This window comes from Rhinoraja longicauda, chromosome 27 (genome assembly GCF_053455715.1).
Source record: "Rhinoraja longicauda isolate Sanriku21f chromosome 27, sRhiLon1.1, whole genome shotgun sequence".
In the NCBI taxonomy this organism is placed as follows: Eukaryota; Metazoa; Chordata; class Chondrichthyes; order Rajiformes; family Arhynchobatidae; genus Rhinoraja; species Rhinoraja longicauda.
In genome coordinates this window covers 24,433,514-24,451,354 of record NC_135979.1, presented here as the reverse complement: position 1 = coordinate 24,451,354, position 17,841 = coordinate 24,433,514, and the positions used below count along the sequence as shown (strand labels likewise).

Genomic DNA, 17,841 nt, shown 5'->3' with positions numbered 1-17,841 from the left:
CCGGAGCATCTGGAGAATGGGCAGTGAAAATGGACACAGACAGCACCCGAGGTCAGGATTGAACCTGGGTCTCTGGCACTGTGAGGAGCATTTAGACCATCCACACCAACATGTGGGATATGTTGATGGCAATGGGTATGATAACTGGGGTGGCAGGTGGAGGGATTTCAGCGCATGAGCCACCACTGACCAGGGGCAGAGGTGAGAGGCGAGCAGCGTGGACTGAGGTAGCGCAGGCCAACAGGTCACTCACCCATGGACGGGGCTGCCAGGGTCTGTCGGCCCACCAGCTGAGCCGGGCCAATCCCATCCAGAAAATCACTGAACTGCCCGTCTGCTCCCAGTCTCGCCATGGGGAACACCAGGCTGTAAAACAGGAGGCAAGGGTTAGCAACTGGTCCAAAGAGGCACCTTAATATTTGGTGGGTGTGCGTCTTTGCTTGTGCTGTGCATTCGCATGTGTGTATGCATGTGTGTTTGTACATGCATGTGTGTACACATGTGTTTGTATATGTGTGTACGCATGTGTGTACGCATGTGTGTACGCATGTGTGTTTGTACATGCATGTGTGTACACATGTGTTTGTACGTGTGTGTCTGCATGTGCATGTGGTGTGTATGTGTGCATGTATGTGTGGTGCATGTGGTGTGTATGTGTGGGCCTGCATGTGCATATGTGTGGATTGTGTGATGTGTATGTATGTGTCTCCGTGGTAAGTGAATGTCTGTGCATGTGTGTGGTGAGTGAGTGTGTGTGTGGGTGGGTGTGTCTGTTTGTAATCATGTGTGGAGGGTTTATCGAGGGGCTGTAAGACCATGCCTTTGTATATGCCATCAGGCCCCTAAGCCCTGAAGAGAGTAGTTTCGGAGAGTAGTTTCTGCCTCTGTCCAGCAGCCACTGTCCATCTGTCCCGACCAGCAACGGACAGTGCAGCAGACAGCCTGACGAAGGATCTCAGACCCAGAACGTCAACTGCTTCTCTCTCCACAGATGCTGCCTGACCTGTTGATTCCTGGTTTTATTTCAGGTTTCCAGCATCTGCAGTTTGCTTGCTTTTCACAACACCTTTCAGTGTTGTTCCATCAGGGACACATTCTCACATCTCTTCATTAACAGTTTCATTGTAGCTTGCTATATGTTCGCTCTGAGCCTTCTGTGATTTGATTGAAAGACGGAAATGCGCAGCAGAGAAAGAGGCCATTCGACCCATCATGTGCAGGCCAGCCGTGATGAACCATTGATGAACTGCAGCTCGGCAGGTGCCAGCACTTCAAGAGCCGACGTGGTACTTCCCGAGCACAGTGAGGGCTTCTCAGGGTTCAGGATTCAGGATTCAGGATTCAAGATATCTTTATTTGTCATCCAAAAAACAAGTCTTTGGACGAGATTTCGTCACCCACAGTCCAACAATAGAGCAATAAAATAAGCAAATTACACAACCCCAACCAACACAAAACACAAAAACACAAAAAAAAACCTCTGCCTTGGGTTCCCTTCTCAGCATGTCATGGCTAAAGAATAATTTCTTGATCTCTCCCCCGATCCTACTACCAATCATCCTGGATCCAAACCACCAAGTTATTAACCTTTCTCATAAGGGAATAGAACCTTCCTTTCACCCTGCCTTCTGGGAAACTTAAAATGATTGATGAAATCTCTCCTCGGTCTCTTTCATCCAAAGGGAACAAGCACAGCCCTGAGAGTCTCTCCGAACTGTCGTTCTCCGCCCCCGGCAAGTCACTGACTGTTGCCTCTGCACCCTCTCTGGTGTGGTCACATCCTCCCTGCAGTGCGGTGATTAGAACTGTACACGGTGCTCCGTAGAACTGTACAGTACAGCACAGGGACTGGCCCGTCCGCCCACAATGCCCATGCTAAACTAATCCCTTCTGCCTGTACGTGCACCATATCCCTCCGTTCCCTGCATATCCATGTGCCTATCTGAAAGCCTGTTCACTTTCATATCTACCCCACCACCACCTCTGGCAATGCGATCCAGGCACCCACCACTCTCTGTGCAAAAAAAATGGCAAATCTTCTTTAAACTTACCCACTCTGATCCTAAACCTAAGCCATCTAGTCTTTGACATTTCCACCCGAGGGAAGAAAGTTCTAACTGTCTCTGCTATCTGTGCCTCTCATGATGTTGTAAACTTCTGTCAGGTCTCCTCTCAGGCTCCAATGCTCCAGAGAAAACAATCCAGATATCCAAGTTTGTCCAAACTGTCCTTATAGCTATTGCAGTCCAATACACTGTAATGTAGACACAAAATGCTGGAGTAACTCGGTGGGTCAGGCAACATCTCGGGAGAGAAGAAATGGGTGACGTTTGGGTCGAGACCCTTCTTCAAACTGATTCAGACAGCATCCTGGTGAACCTCTTCTGCATCCTCTCCAAAGACTTCACATCCTTCCTGTAATACTCCAGCTGTGACCTCACTGATGTTCCAGTTTGAATGAACAGTTTTTTAAATGATGTGCCTCTGATAATAAAGACAAGAAACCTCGTGTATCTTCCTGACCACCTTATTTTCTGGTCTCTTCCATGATCTGGGGAGTCACACACACTATGAGATGTGGTTCGCTACTCTGTTCAGCGTGTGGCTGTTCTTTAAGTATTGCCTTCTCTCCATAATTCATTAGCCCATGCTTAATGAAAATTATTTCCCATTATTCATTGATATTAATTCTTTTTTCATTGATATTCTCCTGTAGCCATTGAGATTGTTTCCAACTACAATGCCAAGTTCGGATTCATCGCCAAACATCTTAATCATGGCCCTTTTATTAAAACAAATTATTGGCACGTACAAGATACATCAAAGGACACTTTGCATTGACCCTTGCAGGCACGAGAACTCCCTTCAAAATATTATTCTCCCATTATCTGAGCATGCACTGCATGCTTATGGTGAAGAATACTGTATATTGACTGCAAATTTAATTGTTTACTGAGTGTTTGCAGTGTTTACTAAGCGGTTGGAAAGGATTTCTAAGTTTAGCAGGGTTTGCTGAGAATTTATTAGAGGATTTACCATAGTGGGAGTTTATTGGGCTTGCCGTGAGCTGACCAGGGATTTTACCAGGAGCGTATCACTGTTCATTTAGGATTAACCATGAGTTTACCAAGAGGTTATTGAGCAATCATGCTGTATTTATTATAGGTTTAGACCGCGTATCTCTCTTGAGCTCACACCTGTTTCTACCTCGAGCCTTTGTCCAACAATCTACCTATTGGGGAACATCTACGCCTGAGGTATTCTGCTGCCAGCCGTGATTTGTACGGCCTCTTATTGCTTCCAGTTTTTTGTTTGTCCCGCATCCCTTACAACAGTCAGTCTGAAGAAGGGTCCCGAACCAAAACTCCATCTATCCTTTTTCCCCAGTGATACTTTCCTGACCCACAAGATTTAGTATAAACCAGCATTTGCAGTTCCTTTTTATGACACTGTATTATGTTTATTGCTCCTGCTGGTGCTTTACCATGGATTCACTGCAGGTTCACTGAGAGTTTATTGCAAATTTACGGAGATTTTACTGAGGCTTTACTGAGATTTTATGAGCTACTAAAGAAATCGGTGGAGACAGACACAATCACAATGTTTAAAAGATATTTGGACAGGTAAATGGATGGGAGAGGTTTACGGGGTTATGGACCAAATGCAGGCAAATGGGACTAGCACCGGTCAGCAATGGTCAGCATGGCCGAGTTGGGCTGAAGGTAGGGTTGTCAACTTTCTCACTCCAAATAAGGGACAATAGGTGACATCACCACCCTGCGCCCCACGTGACCTCACCCAGCCACTGGCTACGTGCTCCCGCTCCATCAATGGCGGCTGCCCGGGCCGCGAGGCGGGTTGCTATGCAACCTCTGTCTGGTGGCGCCCGGGCCCCCGGGCCGACACTGTCCAGGCCTACAGTGTCCGGGCCTACAACGGCCCCTGGGTCTAATATGGGACAAGGGTGGTCCCGTATGGGACAAAGCAATTTAACCCAAAATACAGGATGTCCCGGCTAATACGGGACAGTTGGCAAGCCTAACTGAAGGGCCTTTATCTCATTATCACTCTCTGACTCTTCACTGTGACTGGGCAGGGAGTTACTGAGACGTTATCATGTTCACCTCCTCTGGGGATCATGCTGGGAACTTGGCCCACAGGTTCCACGGTAAATATGAACACACATGGCTGGTGTGAATGGGTGGTCAATGGGTGATCAATGGGTGATCAATGCCTGGCGTGGACTTGGTGGGCCAAAGTTCCTTTTTTTAATGCTGTATCTTTAAACATAATTGGTGCACCACAGTGGCACAGATGGTAGAGCTGCTGCCTCACAACGTCAGAGACCCAAGTTCGATCCTGACCTTGGGGGCTATTCGTGTAGAGTTTGCACGTTCTTCCTGTGACCACGTGGGTTTCCTCCTGGTGCTCCTGTTTCCTCCAACCTTCCCAAGACCTGCGGGTGTGTAGCTTAATTTCCCTCTGAAAATTACCTCTAGTGTGTGGGGAATGCATGAGCAAGTGGGATAACACAGGATTAGTGTGAACAGGTGATCGATGTAAGCATTTACTCTGTGGGCCGAAGGACCTGTTTCCATGCTGTATCTCCAATCATAATCAAGTATAACACTCTTGTGCCCTGCACAGCAGGATTTTATCACAAAGATTATATCAGGTGAATCATCAATGCAGACAAGGCCACACATTGAGTTCTGGTAAATGAGATTAGTGTAGATAAGTATTTGAAGCAGCATAGATCCGATGGGCAGAAGGGCCTGTTTCTGTGCAGCATGACTCTATAACACCGGCACAGCAGATAAATAAAAACAGAATCTAACAAAGCATGTGTAGAAGGGTGTAGTTCCGATCTTCCAATCTACCTCATTGCGATCCTTGCATTTTTTCTTGATCTGCACTTTCTCAGCAGCTGTAACACGACAGCGGTGTAACACTGTATTCGGCACCCTGGTATTTTTCTCGTTGTACAAGTACCTGTTGTACTTGCGTATGGGATAATTTGCTTGTGTGTGTAATGATTTCATTGTGTATGGTGTGACTATATTCGTGTAAAGTATAATTTGACACCAAATGCTGGAGTAACTCATCGGGCCAGGCAGTATCTCCGGAGAAAAGGAAGGGGTGGCGCTTGAGGTTGAGACCTCTCCGGAGAGCTGGAGGGCAAGAGGAATCACAGGGGAGCAGCGAGAGAGGGTGTTGCAGGACTTCTGCCAGTGAAAGGAGAAAGTAGGCAGAGTTTGTGGAGATTTTGCACTGGAGCTGATTTGACTGGATCAGGGTCTGATTTGACTGGGTAGCATGCAAAGTTCTTCACTGTAAGTGACAATAATGAACCTCTGCCAACACTGAGGTATGAGTTGCTAATTCCTGGCGCAGTTGGCATTGCCACCAGCTGAGTGTATGAGCCACGACCCCTGGTGGAGACTCACTTGCCATCTGAGCTGTTGCTGTTGGTGCTGCCATCTGTCGATTCCCTGCTGCCCTGCCGGGTCACCCGGTTCCGCATTTCCACGGCTATTCCTGTCTCTGTGCTTCTCCGTATGTTGCTTCGTAGTTTCTTCGTGGCCGCCTCTGGGGGGAAGCAAGAGCAGGTACATTTAGTGCCGGAGACCGACCGCCTAGCTGTAACTGCAGGATGCGCTCTGCACGCAAGTTAATCCACCACCTCCTTCTGTCACCCCACAGTGAACCCCTCAACTGCTGGCTGTGTGGAGTTTGCACCTTCCCCCAGTGACCGCCTGGGTTATGTCAAGTCAAGTTTATTTGTCACATACACATACAAGATGTGCAGTCAAATGAAAGGTCTGCCACAGTCCAGCAATAGAGCAATAAAAATAAACAATTTCACACACAATCACAACCAACACAAAACAAAAAGAAACAGAAACATCCATCACAGTGAGTCTCCTCCAGTCACCTCCTCACTGTGATGGAAGGCCAGAATGTATTTTCTCTTCCTCTCCCGCAGTCAGGCTGGTGTAATTGCCACGTTCCAGGCCGCGCCGGACGGTGAAAGGTCCGCAGTGGGCCGACCCAAGCCCCGTGATTCGGGGCGGGCGAAGATGCTGCCGCTGCACGTCGGGGCATCCCAAAGATGTGTGGGTTTGTAGATCAATTGGCCTCTGTAAATTTCCCCCAGTGTGTAGGAAGTGGATGAGAAAGTGGGATAACATAGAACTAGTGTGAACAGATAATCAATCAATGGCTGGCGTGGACTCGGTGGGTCGAAGGGCCTGTTTCCGTGCTGAATCTCTCGATCACTGAATCAAAAACCCTCACTGTATTGGTAAGAAGTGTAGGTAACAACAGACACAGGGTTAAGGTGAGCCGCTGATGGGTGGGTGTGGGTGATCTATGATCGGCGTGCCTTGAGAGGAGAATAAACGGGCTCAGTGTAGGATCAGTGCAAAATGATGATCAGCACCATTTGGTGGGCCGAAGGACCTGTTTTTGTGCTCTATGACTCTGGTGAGAGTTACTGTAATCAGGATTGCACTGCCTAAAGGGAGTTTAACAGGTTCGATCGCAACATTCTAAAATGGGAAGCATCGGCAGTGTACATATGGGGATAAAACTGGGAAGTGGAACTAATCCACGTGGGCTTGGTGGGCTGAAGGGCCGCACACTGAGATGGGGAGACCTTGTGTAATGTCCTGGTCGTCCACTGATGTGTCGCTACATGGGATGTTTCTCAGCTCCTGACCAATGCCTGAACTCTGGGATTAGTGCCACACTGCTCCAGAAAAAAAGACACAAAGTGGTGGAGTAACTCAGTGCGGCAGGCAGCATCTCTGGGGAACAAGTCTGAAGGAGGGTCCTGAGCTGAAACCATGTTCAGGAAGAAACTGCAGACGCTGATTTACACTATAGACACAAAATGCTGGTCAGGCAGCATCTCTGGAGAAAAGGAATAGGTGACGTTTTGGGTCGAGTCTGAAGAAAGGTTTTGACCCAAAACGTTACCTATTCCTTTTCTCCAAAGATGCTGCCTGACCCGTTGAGTTACTCCAGCATTCTGTGTCTATCTACGGCCTATCCATGTTCTCCAGAGATGCCATCTGACCCGCTGAGTTACTCCTACACTTTATGTCTTTTTTTGTAAACCAGCATCTGCCATTCCTTGTGACTGACTACACAGTGCTCCATGGTTTGATTGGAGGGTTGCCAGCCAACAGACCACTGATCAGACTCAGACACTATTGTACAGACTGGACCAGAGTAAGGGGGTCTGCTTGCTTTGCTGCAGCTGTACCTGTTCACTTCCCAGAGGCAGGGGAACGATCCCTTGTGACGCCAAGCCAAAAATGGCAACGTCAGCCATGCATCATTTGTGGACACCCAAAATCCAAGACCCGGTCTATCAACTTTCAGGAGTTTCAGGCACCAGAGGAACCAAATGTAGCACCTCTTTCAAAGAGCACCTAATGCCTCTAGCGTGTGTCAGAAGGTGACCTCCAACTTTGCTCTGTGGGTGGACTTTGAGCAAACATGTTGAGGGATTTTGAGGCAGTGGGCTTTCCCCTTTTGATCCAACTGTTCTGTATTTAATTCTGTATTTAATTCATTCCGATCTGTTGGAAAGCAGAAGACACCAGCTGAGTTCACTGGAACTGCTGTCTAATCAGCCAATATAACAGCTAAGTGCTATGAATAGAAATGCCAAAATTAGGATAAAATTTCACAACATCGATTAGTTGCAGCACCTAAACCTACAATCATCTCGTGTTTAATTCCCTCTTTGCCTTCAGCAGTTACTGAGGGGCGAACGGGAGGGAGTTCAACGTGAGCGGAGAGCACAGGCTGTCACAGTGAGAGTTCTGCTTCACGCAGTTGCATGGACACTTGGAACATGCCCACTTCGTTTTCAAACCAACGCGTTTGCTGGAAGCAACCTGTTCCAGTTGTGTCACTGCCAAGGAGTTGGCGGAGAAATCTTTCCGTGGGTTGGACTGTATGATTCAATCTATTTCTATAACCTTGGGCGCACCACTACCCATTGGCAAAGGACAACAATAACACACAAAGCAATTGGCGGTGACATTCTGTCACCTGGTGTGCTGGTTTATATCTTTTGGAAACTAATTGCTAACTGCGACCATTGAATATAGACGTTGGGAGTTCATGCTGCAGTTGCATAAGACGTTGGTGAGGTCTCATTTATAGTATTGTGTTCAGTTTTGGGCACCATGTTATAGGAAAGATGTTGTCAAGCTGGAAAGGGTGCAGAGAAGATTTACGAGGATGTTTCCAGGACTCAAGGGCCTGAGCTTTAGGGAGAGGTTGAGCAGGCTAGGACTCTATTCCTTGGAGCGCAGGAGGATGAGGGGTGATCTTTTTGAGGTGTATAAGATCAAGAAAGGAATAGATTGGGCAGACGCATAGAGTCTCTTGCCCATAGTAGGAGAATCGAGAACGAGGGGACATAGTTTTAAGGTGAAGGGGTAAAGATTTAATCGGAACCTGAGGGGTAACCTTTTCACGCAAAGGATGGTAGGTGTATGGAACGAGCTGCCGAAGGAGGTAGTTGAGGCAGGTACTATTGCAATGTTTAAGAAACATTTAGAGAGGTACTTAGATAGGACAGATTTAGAGGGATATAGGCCAAATGCAGGCAGGTGGGGCTACTGTAGATGAGACATGTGGGCAATTTGGACCGAAGGGCCTGTGTCCATGCTGTAAGACTCTATGACTTGATTATTAAATATCCATCTACCTCTGCCTCAGAGACTCTGTTCCTACTGCCCTTAGGGAGCAGAGACCCTGACTCATGGCCTTCTGAGAGGAAAAAGCTTTCCACCTTCTCTGTCTTAAATGAGTGACGGCTCGGGCCGTTGTTTCGAGATTCTACCACAAGAGGAAACATCTCTCCACATCCACCCTGACAATGCCCCTCAAGATCCTATATATGATCTATCTACATGCCTCGGTAGCCTCTTTATGAAGTCTTATTGTGATGAAGAAAATATACGAATAGATGGGGTTTGCTTCAATCCAACAAGATATTGAAACCACGTGAAGATCCGATAAGTATTTTTTACACAGAGTGCTTGATACCTGGAATTCACTGCCAGGGGAGGTGGTGGAATTAGATACCAATCCGTATCGTCTGCAGAAAGGTCCCGACCCGAAACGTCACCAACGGCACGGTGGTGCAGCGGTAGAGTTGCTGCCTTACAGTGAATGCAGCGCCGGAGACCCGGCTTTGATCCCGACTATGGGCAGGGCCGTCTTAACACATGGGCCTGATGGGCACTTGCCCGGGGCCCCACGAGCATAGGGGCCCCATGCTGATCTGTGTATGTTAAGTGACTTGCAATAAATAAATACTACTTTAAAAATGTAGGTTCAATAAGTGCTTTTTTCACAACATTTTCGGTCACTACGTGCTTCTCACAGCGATCTGTAAGTGCTTTTCACAACAATGTAGCACCCTAAGTCCATCGCGAAGAGCTTTTCGGTAAGTGCTTTTCGCCGGCACGACGGGGGGGGGGGGGGGGCTGGTAGGGAAAGGGGGGTGAGGGAGAGTAACGGTAGGGGCCCCAGTACACTGCTTTGCCCGGGGGCCCATAATGCTGTAAAAACGGCCCTGACTACGGGTGCTGCCTGTACGGAGTTTGCACGTTCTCCCCGTGACCTGCGTGGGTTTCCTCCTACACTCCAAAGACGTACAGGTATGTAGGTTAATTGGCTTGGTAAATGTAAAACTTGTCCCTAGTGGGTATAGGATGGTGTTAATGTGCGGGGATCACTGGTCGGTGGGGACCCAGTGGACCAAAAGGGCCTGTTTCCGCGCTGTATCTCTAAACTATTCCCTCCACAGATGTTGCCTGGCCCGTTGAGTTCCTCCATCACTTTGTGTTTTGCTCAAGATTCCAGCATCTGCAGTTCCTTTTGTCTTCATCAAAGAACAATAGGTGGGATATACAGAGACAACAGGTGTGCATCAGGGGATTAGACAGTCAAAGCCATGTCACCTGGTGTGATGTGTTCAGTGGAAAGACGTTGAAACCTCTTCATCGAGGCAACGCGACACTACAGGTAGTTAACTACGCCTCAACTGTGCCTCACATGGTCATGGGCACATCCATTAACGTAGTGTCAAACTCTATTAAACACTCTATACTTTGATTCTCCACAGAAGTCTCATTAATTCTCACTTGCTTTTGCCTGCATTGACACTAACAAGGCACAGTGTCTCTCCAGGCTCTGATCTCCATGTGGTTGATCTTCGTCCATCAATCTACATCATGAACAACTAGGGTCCCTGCAACGATCTTTGATGCATCCCAACCCGGAACTTACCCCTTTATTCTTTCTGCCCATTGTTCATTAACCTCAACAATCCTCAATCCACATCAAGAGATCCCCCCAACCCCGCCAATACCTTCCACTCTAAGTTTGTTTAATAATCTTGAAGCTCCGTGATGAAGGCCTTCAGAAATACTTCTGAAACCCACTGACCCTCCACTACTGATCCCGCTTTGATATGGAGAGACACTGTGCCTTGTTAGTATCAATGCAAGCAAAAGCAAGTGAGAATTAATGAGACTTCTGTGGAGTCTCTATAATCACCAAAATATTCCAACAGAGTTATCAAATTGCTTCAGTGAACCTAGGTTTGATCTTGACCTCGGGTGCTCCAGTTTCTTCCCGCAACCCAAAGATGAGCGGGTTTGTAGGTTCATTGGGCTCTGTTAATTGCCCCTCGTGTGTAAGGAGTGAAAGAGAAAGTGGGATAATATAGAACTAGTGTGAACGGGGTGATCGATGGTCGATGTGGACTGGTGGGCCTGTTTCTATGCCGTATCTATCAATCAATCAATCAATCTAAAGAGTGTAAGAAAATAACTGCAGATGCTGGTACAAATCGAAGGTATTTATTCACAAAATGCTGGAGTAACTCAGCAGGTCAGGCAGCATCTCAGGAGAGAAGGAATGGGTGACGTTTCGGGTCGAGACCCTTCTTCAGACTTCAATCTAAAGAGATGCTCTCCCTTTTATAAATCCATGGTGACTTGACCCAATTCTATCATTATTGCCCGTTTCCATTACCTCGGCAATAGATCCTATCACTGCTGGTGAATTCTCAAGTGGCATCAATGATACAGGTTGGGGTTACTGTCGACTGTCAATATATCGAGGCCATGGGAGGTCCAACTGCTTCTGAAAGCCTTGGCCTTTGACATGGAAGCGATCGGCTTCTCCTGCTTGTGTTTGCTGCAGACCACTGCAGTGTTATATAAATCCAGAAAACAACAGCAGCCAGAGTGCTGAGGCCTCAGGATACCTCTGAAATCTGCTTAGAATAACCAGCAGGACTGAAGAAGGCTGTTATTAAAATTCCTGACACACTCAATGTGCGCCGGGAGGAAACTGCAATAGTTAGGCAGCAAGCTTCGGTACTGGAAGGCTAAATTATAAAGGGCACTCACGGGGAATTGCAAACAGATTATTAAAGCTTTTGTTAACTTTGTCGTCAGGTAATGCCAGCGTGGCTGGATGGAGTTCATCTGCACACTGTGCGCTCGTTACCTTTCTCTCCCAGAAGCTCCTTTAAGCAGAGCAGAGTGTTTTTGGAGAACATGGAGCAGTGGGGCACAGCAACCGGCCCTTCAGCTGAGCCTTGCCGAACATGATTCCAAGTTAAACTAATCTCCCCTGTTTGCACAAGATTCATATCCCTCCATTCCCTGCATATCCAAAAGCCTCTTAAACACCTCTGTCATATCTGCCTCCACCACCATCAACCAAGGCGGCACGGTGGCGCAGCGGTAGAGTTGCTGCCTTACAGCGAATGCAGCGCCGGAGACTCAGGTTTGATCCTGACTACGGGCGCCGTCTGTACGGAGTTTGTACGTTCTCCCCGTGACCTGCGTGGGTTTTCTCCGAGATCTTCGGTTTCCTCCCACACTCCAAAGAGGTACAGGTATGTAGATTAATTGGCTGGGCAAATGTAAAAATTGTCCCTAGTGGGTGTAGGATAGTGTTAGTGTGCGGGGATCGCTGGGCAGCGCGGACCCGGTGGGCCGAAGGGCCTGTTTCTGCGCTGTATCTCTAAATCTAAAAAAAATCTCACATACCCCTAATGCCTTCATTTGCCCCCAATTCATCACCTACACAAACCCACAATTATCCGACCTCCATCTGCCAGAATCTTCCACCCACCCCTACTCCACCGCCTATTCAAACCCTCATCTGCACCAAGCTCTCACCTGCATCACCCCTCACCTGGTGTGGACTTAATGAATGAAACAAGCCCAGATTCAGGGATCAGAAAGATAGCAAGGTAGAGGAGGGGGAGGAAAAACACAAAGTGCTGGAGTAACTCAGTGGGTCAGGCAGCATCTCTGGAGGACATGGATAGGCAAGGTTTGGGGTCAGGCTCCTTCTAAGAGGAGGAAGCATTTGGGCTTCAGTAGCACTTTCTATCTGAACCTCTCCATTGTCCTGTCAACATCACCAAGAACCTTCTCCCACAGTGAGACGGATTGAAAATAAATGAATGGTGGCTGAGGAGTATTAACGGCTCCTTCAGAATACTGATATTTACTGTCAAATTAGCTAAGCAGTATGCAGTACACCAGTACTGGGCCCTGGGGGCTTCAGTCAGTGAACTGCTCTGTAATGAGCTGCACTGATATGTTTGTATAAATTTACAATCCTTGTTGAGATTTTTCTTCAGGCAATCAAATACACTCGGCACTAAATCCATCATATTTACTGGTCACCAAGGCCAGAAAGACCTGTGCACAGGGGACTCGGTGGTGGAATCTCATCGAGAACCCTGGGGGATGAATCTGGGGTAGTGCCTCAGAATGGGGAGCAGCGTGCCGAGGAGATGCTGTGCTTTAGGTGATATCGACAGTAATGTTTGTCGATGTCTCAATTTAAGGATGTTCAAAAACGATTTTTTGTGTCATTAAAGAGTCATACAAAACAGAAATAGGCCCTTGGGCCTAATTGGTCCATGCCGACCATCCCATTTGCCTGCATTTGACCCATGTCCCTGTAAACCTTTCCTATCCAAGCAGCTGTCCGAGTGCCTTTTAAACATTTGTGATAGAGCCTGCCTCAACTACCTCCTCTGGCAGCTCATTCCAAATACCCTCCGCCCTCTGTGTGAAAAGGTTGCCCCTCGGGTTCCTATGCGATCTTTTCCCCTTCACTTTAAACTTTTGTCCTCAGTTTCCTCACCAACAGGGCATCATGAAAGTCCGTAACGTGGCAGAGAATTTACACACAGCTAGATCAGAGACCTGGGTAAATCTGGTTGAGAGGTAGAACACGGTGGGGATGTTGAGCAGGACACTGCTCTTTATTCACGTAATCCCGTGAGATTTATTCCCAGCAGGTTTTTCCAAGTCTCCCCTCACAAATTCAGGGATTCCCCAGTCCCTGATGAAACCTCATGAAGGCTGCACGCCCCTCTCACCAGCACCTTGGTCCACGGCTCACCGCACAACGAGATACAGTCTCGCAGATGACGAGTGGAGTTATAAAATATATCAAAAAGGCAAGTCCACAATTGGTATCTGAAGTGGATGTAGTCACTTAGTTCAGACACAAGTATTCTGTGGATTTAATCTGAGTTTGTGTCTGACTAGTAGCTCATAGAGTCATGGTCATACAGCATGGAAACAGGCCCTTTGGCCCAACCTTTCCATGTTGACCAAGATGTCCCATCTAAACTGGTCCCATTTGCCAACGTTTGGCACACATCACTCTAAACTTTCCCTATCCATGTGCCATGCTTTATTGTGGCTCAAGAGATACTGATTTAAATTTCTTTTGCCCAGATCAAATGTTCAAAGCTGAAAAATGTAATGTCCAAGTTCGGGAGCAGCTTTTCCCGACAACCATTAGGTTATTAAACACTGAAACCTCCAAATAAGCTCCAAACTACACAGACTTGGGGGCATTGCCTTTGTCTATTTTGTGCCATTATTGCTTTTTTATATATACTGATTTTTGTTGTTGTTTATTAAGTTGTTTACAGTGTACTATGTTTACATATCTGTTGTGCCGCTGCGAGTAAGAATTTCGTTGTTTGGTTTTGAGATATATGGGCGTAAAATACTCTTGACTCTTGGAGGCATGTTGAACAAACTTCATCTTCTGGGGAAGTAGAGATGTTGGTGTGTTTTCTTGGTGCAGATTCAATGTGGTTGGACCGGGGCAGATGGTTGGTGATATTTAAACCTTGGAACTTGTAGCTCTTGACTATCTCCACTCTGGCACCATTGATGCTGACGTGTAACGCCACTTCATCTCCTGAAGTCATTCGCCGACTATTTCATCCCATGGTCCCTGGGATTGAACCTGGGCCTCTAGCGCGAGAGGCAGCAGCTCTGTCAGGTGCACCACAGTGGCGCCCGGTAGAATGGTGGAGAGGCTGGAGAGAATGGTCAGTGGACCGGTTTGTGAGGTTAACGTTTGGAGACATTGAGGCAAGCCCCGTTGACACTGGCCTCAGTTTCATGCACAAAACTGCTTCTTACTTCCTGACTTCTGAAATGGCAATTTCTGTCTTTAACTGCCAACAATCGGCAGTCCATAGACAATTGATTGTCTGGCACCGGGTTTTTTTCACACACTGAAATGCAAAATCAATGCAACACGGACTAAATTGCTATAGCAACCATTTCCAGGTGAAAATTTCCACTCACAGAAGTCTCCTGGCACTGTTGGGCAGGATCCAAGCTGTGCAAGGATGGCCAGCAGGAGCCGTGCACCTGTTCAGGCTGATTGCTGCCTTCCCCATGTAACCTGCAGCCCCAGGTCCAGGGCAAGGCTCTTGTTGGCAGCCACAATGAAGGAGCCCATCCTTGAGTTCTACACATCGACACCACCTGATGGCCCAGCCAAATCATGAAGGACCACCTCACAAGGCAGCTCCAAATAACCTCCCTGGACACTGCCAGCAGTGAAACATGGAGCAAAGAAACAAACTCACAGGTTCTCGATGATCATTAAATTCTATCCCTAATAATCCCATTTAACAGCACTTGGCCATAGTCCCTTATGAACATAGAATATAGAAGAGTGTAGCACAAGAACAGGCCTTTCGGCCCACAGTCACAGCTTGACAACTTAGACATGGATCATCTCACCAAACTTGCCCACATAAAGATCTAAATAACCTTTTTGCAATCAGTACCCAGGCAAGCGAAATCTGCACGAGATAGCCCAGCTGTTGGCGATTGTGCAGTAGAAAACAGAAACAGAAACAGAAACAATGTCCAAGCCGAACATAATGCCAAGGCTATCTCTTATCTGTCTGTGCATATCCAGATCCTTCCATTCCATGCATATTCATGTGACTATCCAAAAGCCTCTTAAATGCCACTATCGTATCTGCCTCAACCACTAACCCTGGCAGCATGTTCCAGGCACTAACCATCCTTTATGCATTAAAAAGAAAAGTTGCCCCACACATCTTTAAACTTTGCCCCTCTCATCTTAAAGCTATGCCCTTTAGTATTTGACTTTACCATCCTGGGGGAAAGCTTCTGACAGTCTACCCTATCTATGCCTTTCATAATGTTATATACTTCTATCAGGTCTCCCCGCAACCTTCGGCGTTCCAGAGAAAACAATCCAAGTCTGTGTAACCTCTCCCTGTAGCTAATACCCTGTAATCCAGGCAACATTCTGTGCAGGTACAGGAGTCTGAGAAACGCTCCCTCCTGGTTCAGGAACAGCTCCCTCCATAAAACCATCAGGATCTTGAACCACCCTGTACAACCCCAGCCACACTCCCACCTCCGCACCGAGTTACTGTGGACTTTGTTCAAGTTGCACAGCGTGCTTTGGTTTGCTCTACCCAGGTAAGGTTACCTCATATACCTGATCATTTATTGTATTTATAATTATTACACATGTATTGGTTGAGTTGTTGTGCTAATGTGCCTGTAAGCTTGCAGCAAGTAACAATGTCATTGTTCCGTTCCCCATGTATAGAAACATAGAAAATAGGTGTAGGAGTAGGCCATTCGGCCCTTCGAGCCTGCACCGCCATTCAATATGATCATGGCTGATCATCCAGCTCAGTAATCTGTACCTGCCTTCTCTCCATACCCCCTGATCCCTTTAGCCACAAGGCCCTCTAACTCCCTCTTAAATATAGCCAATGAACTGGCCTCAACTACCTTCTGTGGCAGAGAATTCCACAGACTCACCACTCTCTGTGTGAAGAAATGTTTTCTCATCTCGGTCCTAAAAGACTTCCCCCTTATCCTTAAGCTGTGACCCCTGGTTCTGGACTTCCCCAACATCGGTAACAATCTTCCCGCATCTAGCCTCTCCAAGAATTTTATATGTTTCTATAAGATCCCCCCTCAGTCTTCTAAATTCCAGCGAGTATAAGCCTAGTCTATCCAGTCTTTCTTCATATGAAAGTCCTGCCATCCCAGTATATGACAGTTAAAACACTCTTGACAATGAAAATCAGGGTGGAGTCATGACTTGATCTTCCACTGTGCTCACACTGGACTTAAACACGCCAGTGCAGCAAGATGGTAGCTTGCTGTTATCAGGTAGAAGTCAACGGGTTAAATAAAAATGATGTGTAGTCGAAGCGGACCTTGGCAACTGGCAAGGCCTCTGTTCGTGGCAAGGCATCTCTGCCTTGGGTGGTGTTGGATGATTTGGATTCAGCTGCAGGGAAGGTCTCCCCCTCATTGCCCCCACGTGACCTCAGCCTACAGGCACCACGCTTGGCTGTGAAACACCCTGAGCTAGCAGTTTTCTTGCAGAGAATGGCAAGCCTTTCCTTCTCCAAACCTGCTTGCTGGACAGAAGGTGTGTCTGGCGCTCGCATCTTTAATCTCAGAGGGAGGCGTGGGGCCAATTGCTTGGCCACAGTGCTGTAGCTCAGTCTCTATCCCCGGCCTCTCGCGTTCGTTCAGCTTTACTTTGCAGTGCCTGGCCCTGCCTGTTGCCATGGTAATTTCTTCTGCAATGCACCAGTCTCCCTATCGTCTGTGGGTCTGTGGAGACGCTCGGATCTTATGTCAACTCTCGGCTGCAGAGATTGAGGGGAGCAGGCAGCGAGGCATATCTGCAGTGGCGGAGGGAACTCATGATACAATCCTTTCTCCTCAGGCATTGTTCAGGTCTTAGTGGGTCAGGGCATTTGGCTTCAGGAATTAGGCTATTTTTAAAATTGTTTCACAGCAAAAAAAAATCCACAATCAGAAATGATTTTTGCAATTAAAATTATCTGTGGTACCTCGTAAAAATCAGCTTGAAGATCATGTGGTCTGGTGACTACAGTACAGCACTATCACTAATACTAACCCTACCGCTGGTGAAGACAGAAGACCATTCGTACCGGATCTATCCTTCCCCCACACGTGTTTCCCTAACCCGGTCCAATCACCCCTCACAGTGCCAGGCACTGAGGAGGTGATGGGGGGAGGTTGGGGGAACAGGTACAATGACACACTGTGCCCACTATAACCACCCTCCCCCTCCTCTCCCTCTCGTCTTCTCCCCTGCTCTGAGCAGAGGTGAGAACCTCGAGAGAGAGAGAGAGAGAGAGAGAGAGAGGGAGAGGAGAGAGAGAGAGGGAGAGAGAGAGGAGAGGAGAGAGAGAGAGAGAGAGAGAGAGAGAGAGAGAGAGAGAGAGAGAGAGAGAGAGAGAGAGAGAGAGAGAGAGAGAGAGAGAGAGAGAGAGAGAGAGAGAGAGAGAGAGAGAGAGAGAGAGAGAGAGAGAGAGAGAGAGAGAGAGAGAGAGAGAGAGAGAGAGAAGAGAGGGAGAGAGAGAGAGAGAGAGAAGAGAGAGAGAGAGAGAGAGAGGAAGAGAACCAGAGTAAAAGGAAA

General features: G+C 47.6%; 1 protein-coding gene across 1 annotated transcript in view; it reads right to left on the bottom strand.

The window, feature by feature from the left end:
* rims3 (regulating synaptic membrane exocytosis 3) overlaps positions 1–17,841 on the bottom strand; it is a 121,218-nt gene that overhangs the window by 23,658 nt on the left and 79,719 nt on the right. Inside the window, exons 4-5 of the mRNA XM_078423353.1 lie at positions 5,448–5,589; positions 254–366 (exon numbers count right to left, since the gene is read on the bottom strand). Coding sequence (XP_078279479.1) covers positions 254–366; positions 5,448–5,589 — 255 coding nt within the window. The remainder of the gene's footprint in view (positions 1–253; positions 367–5,447; positions 5,590–17,841) is intronic.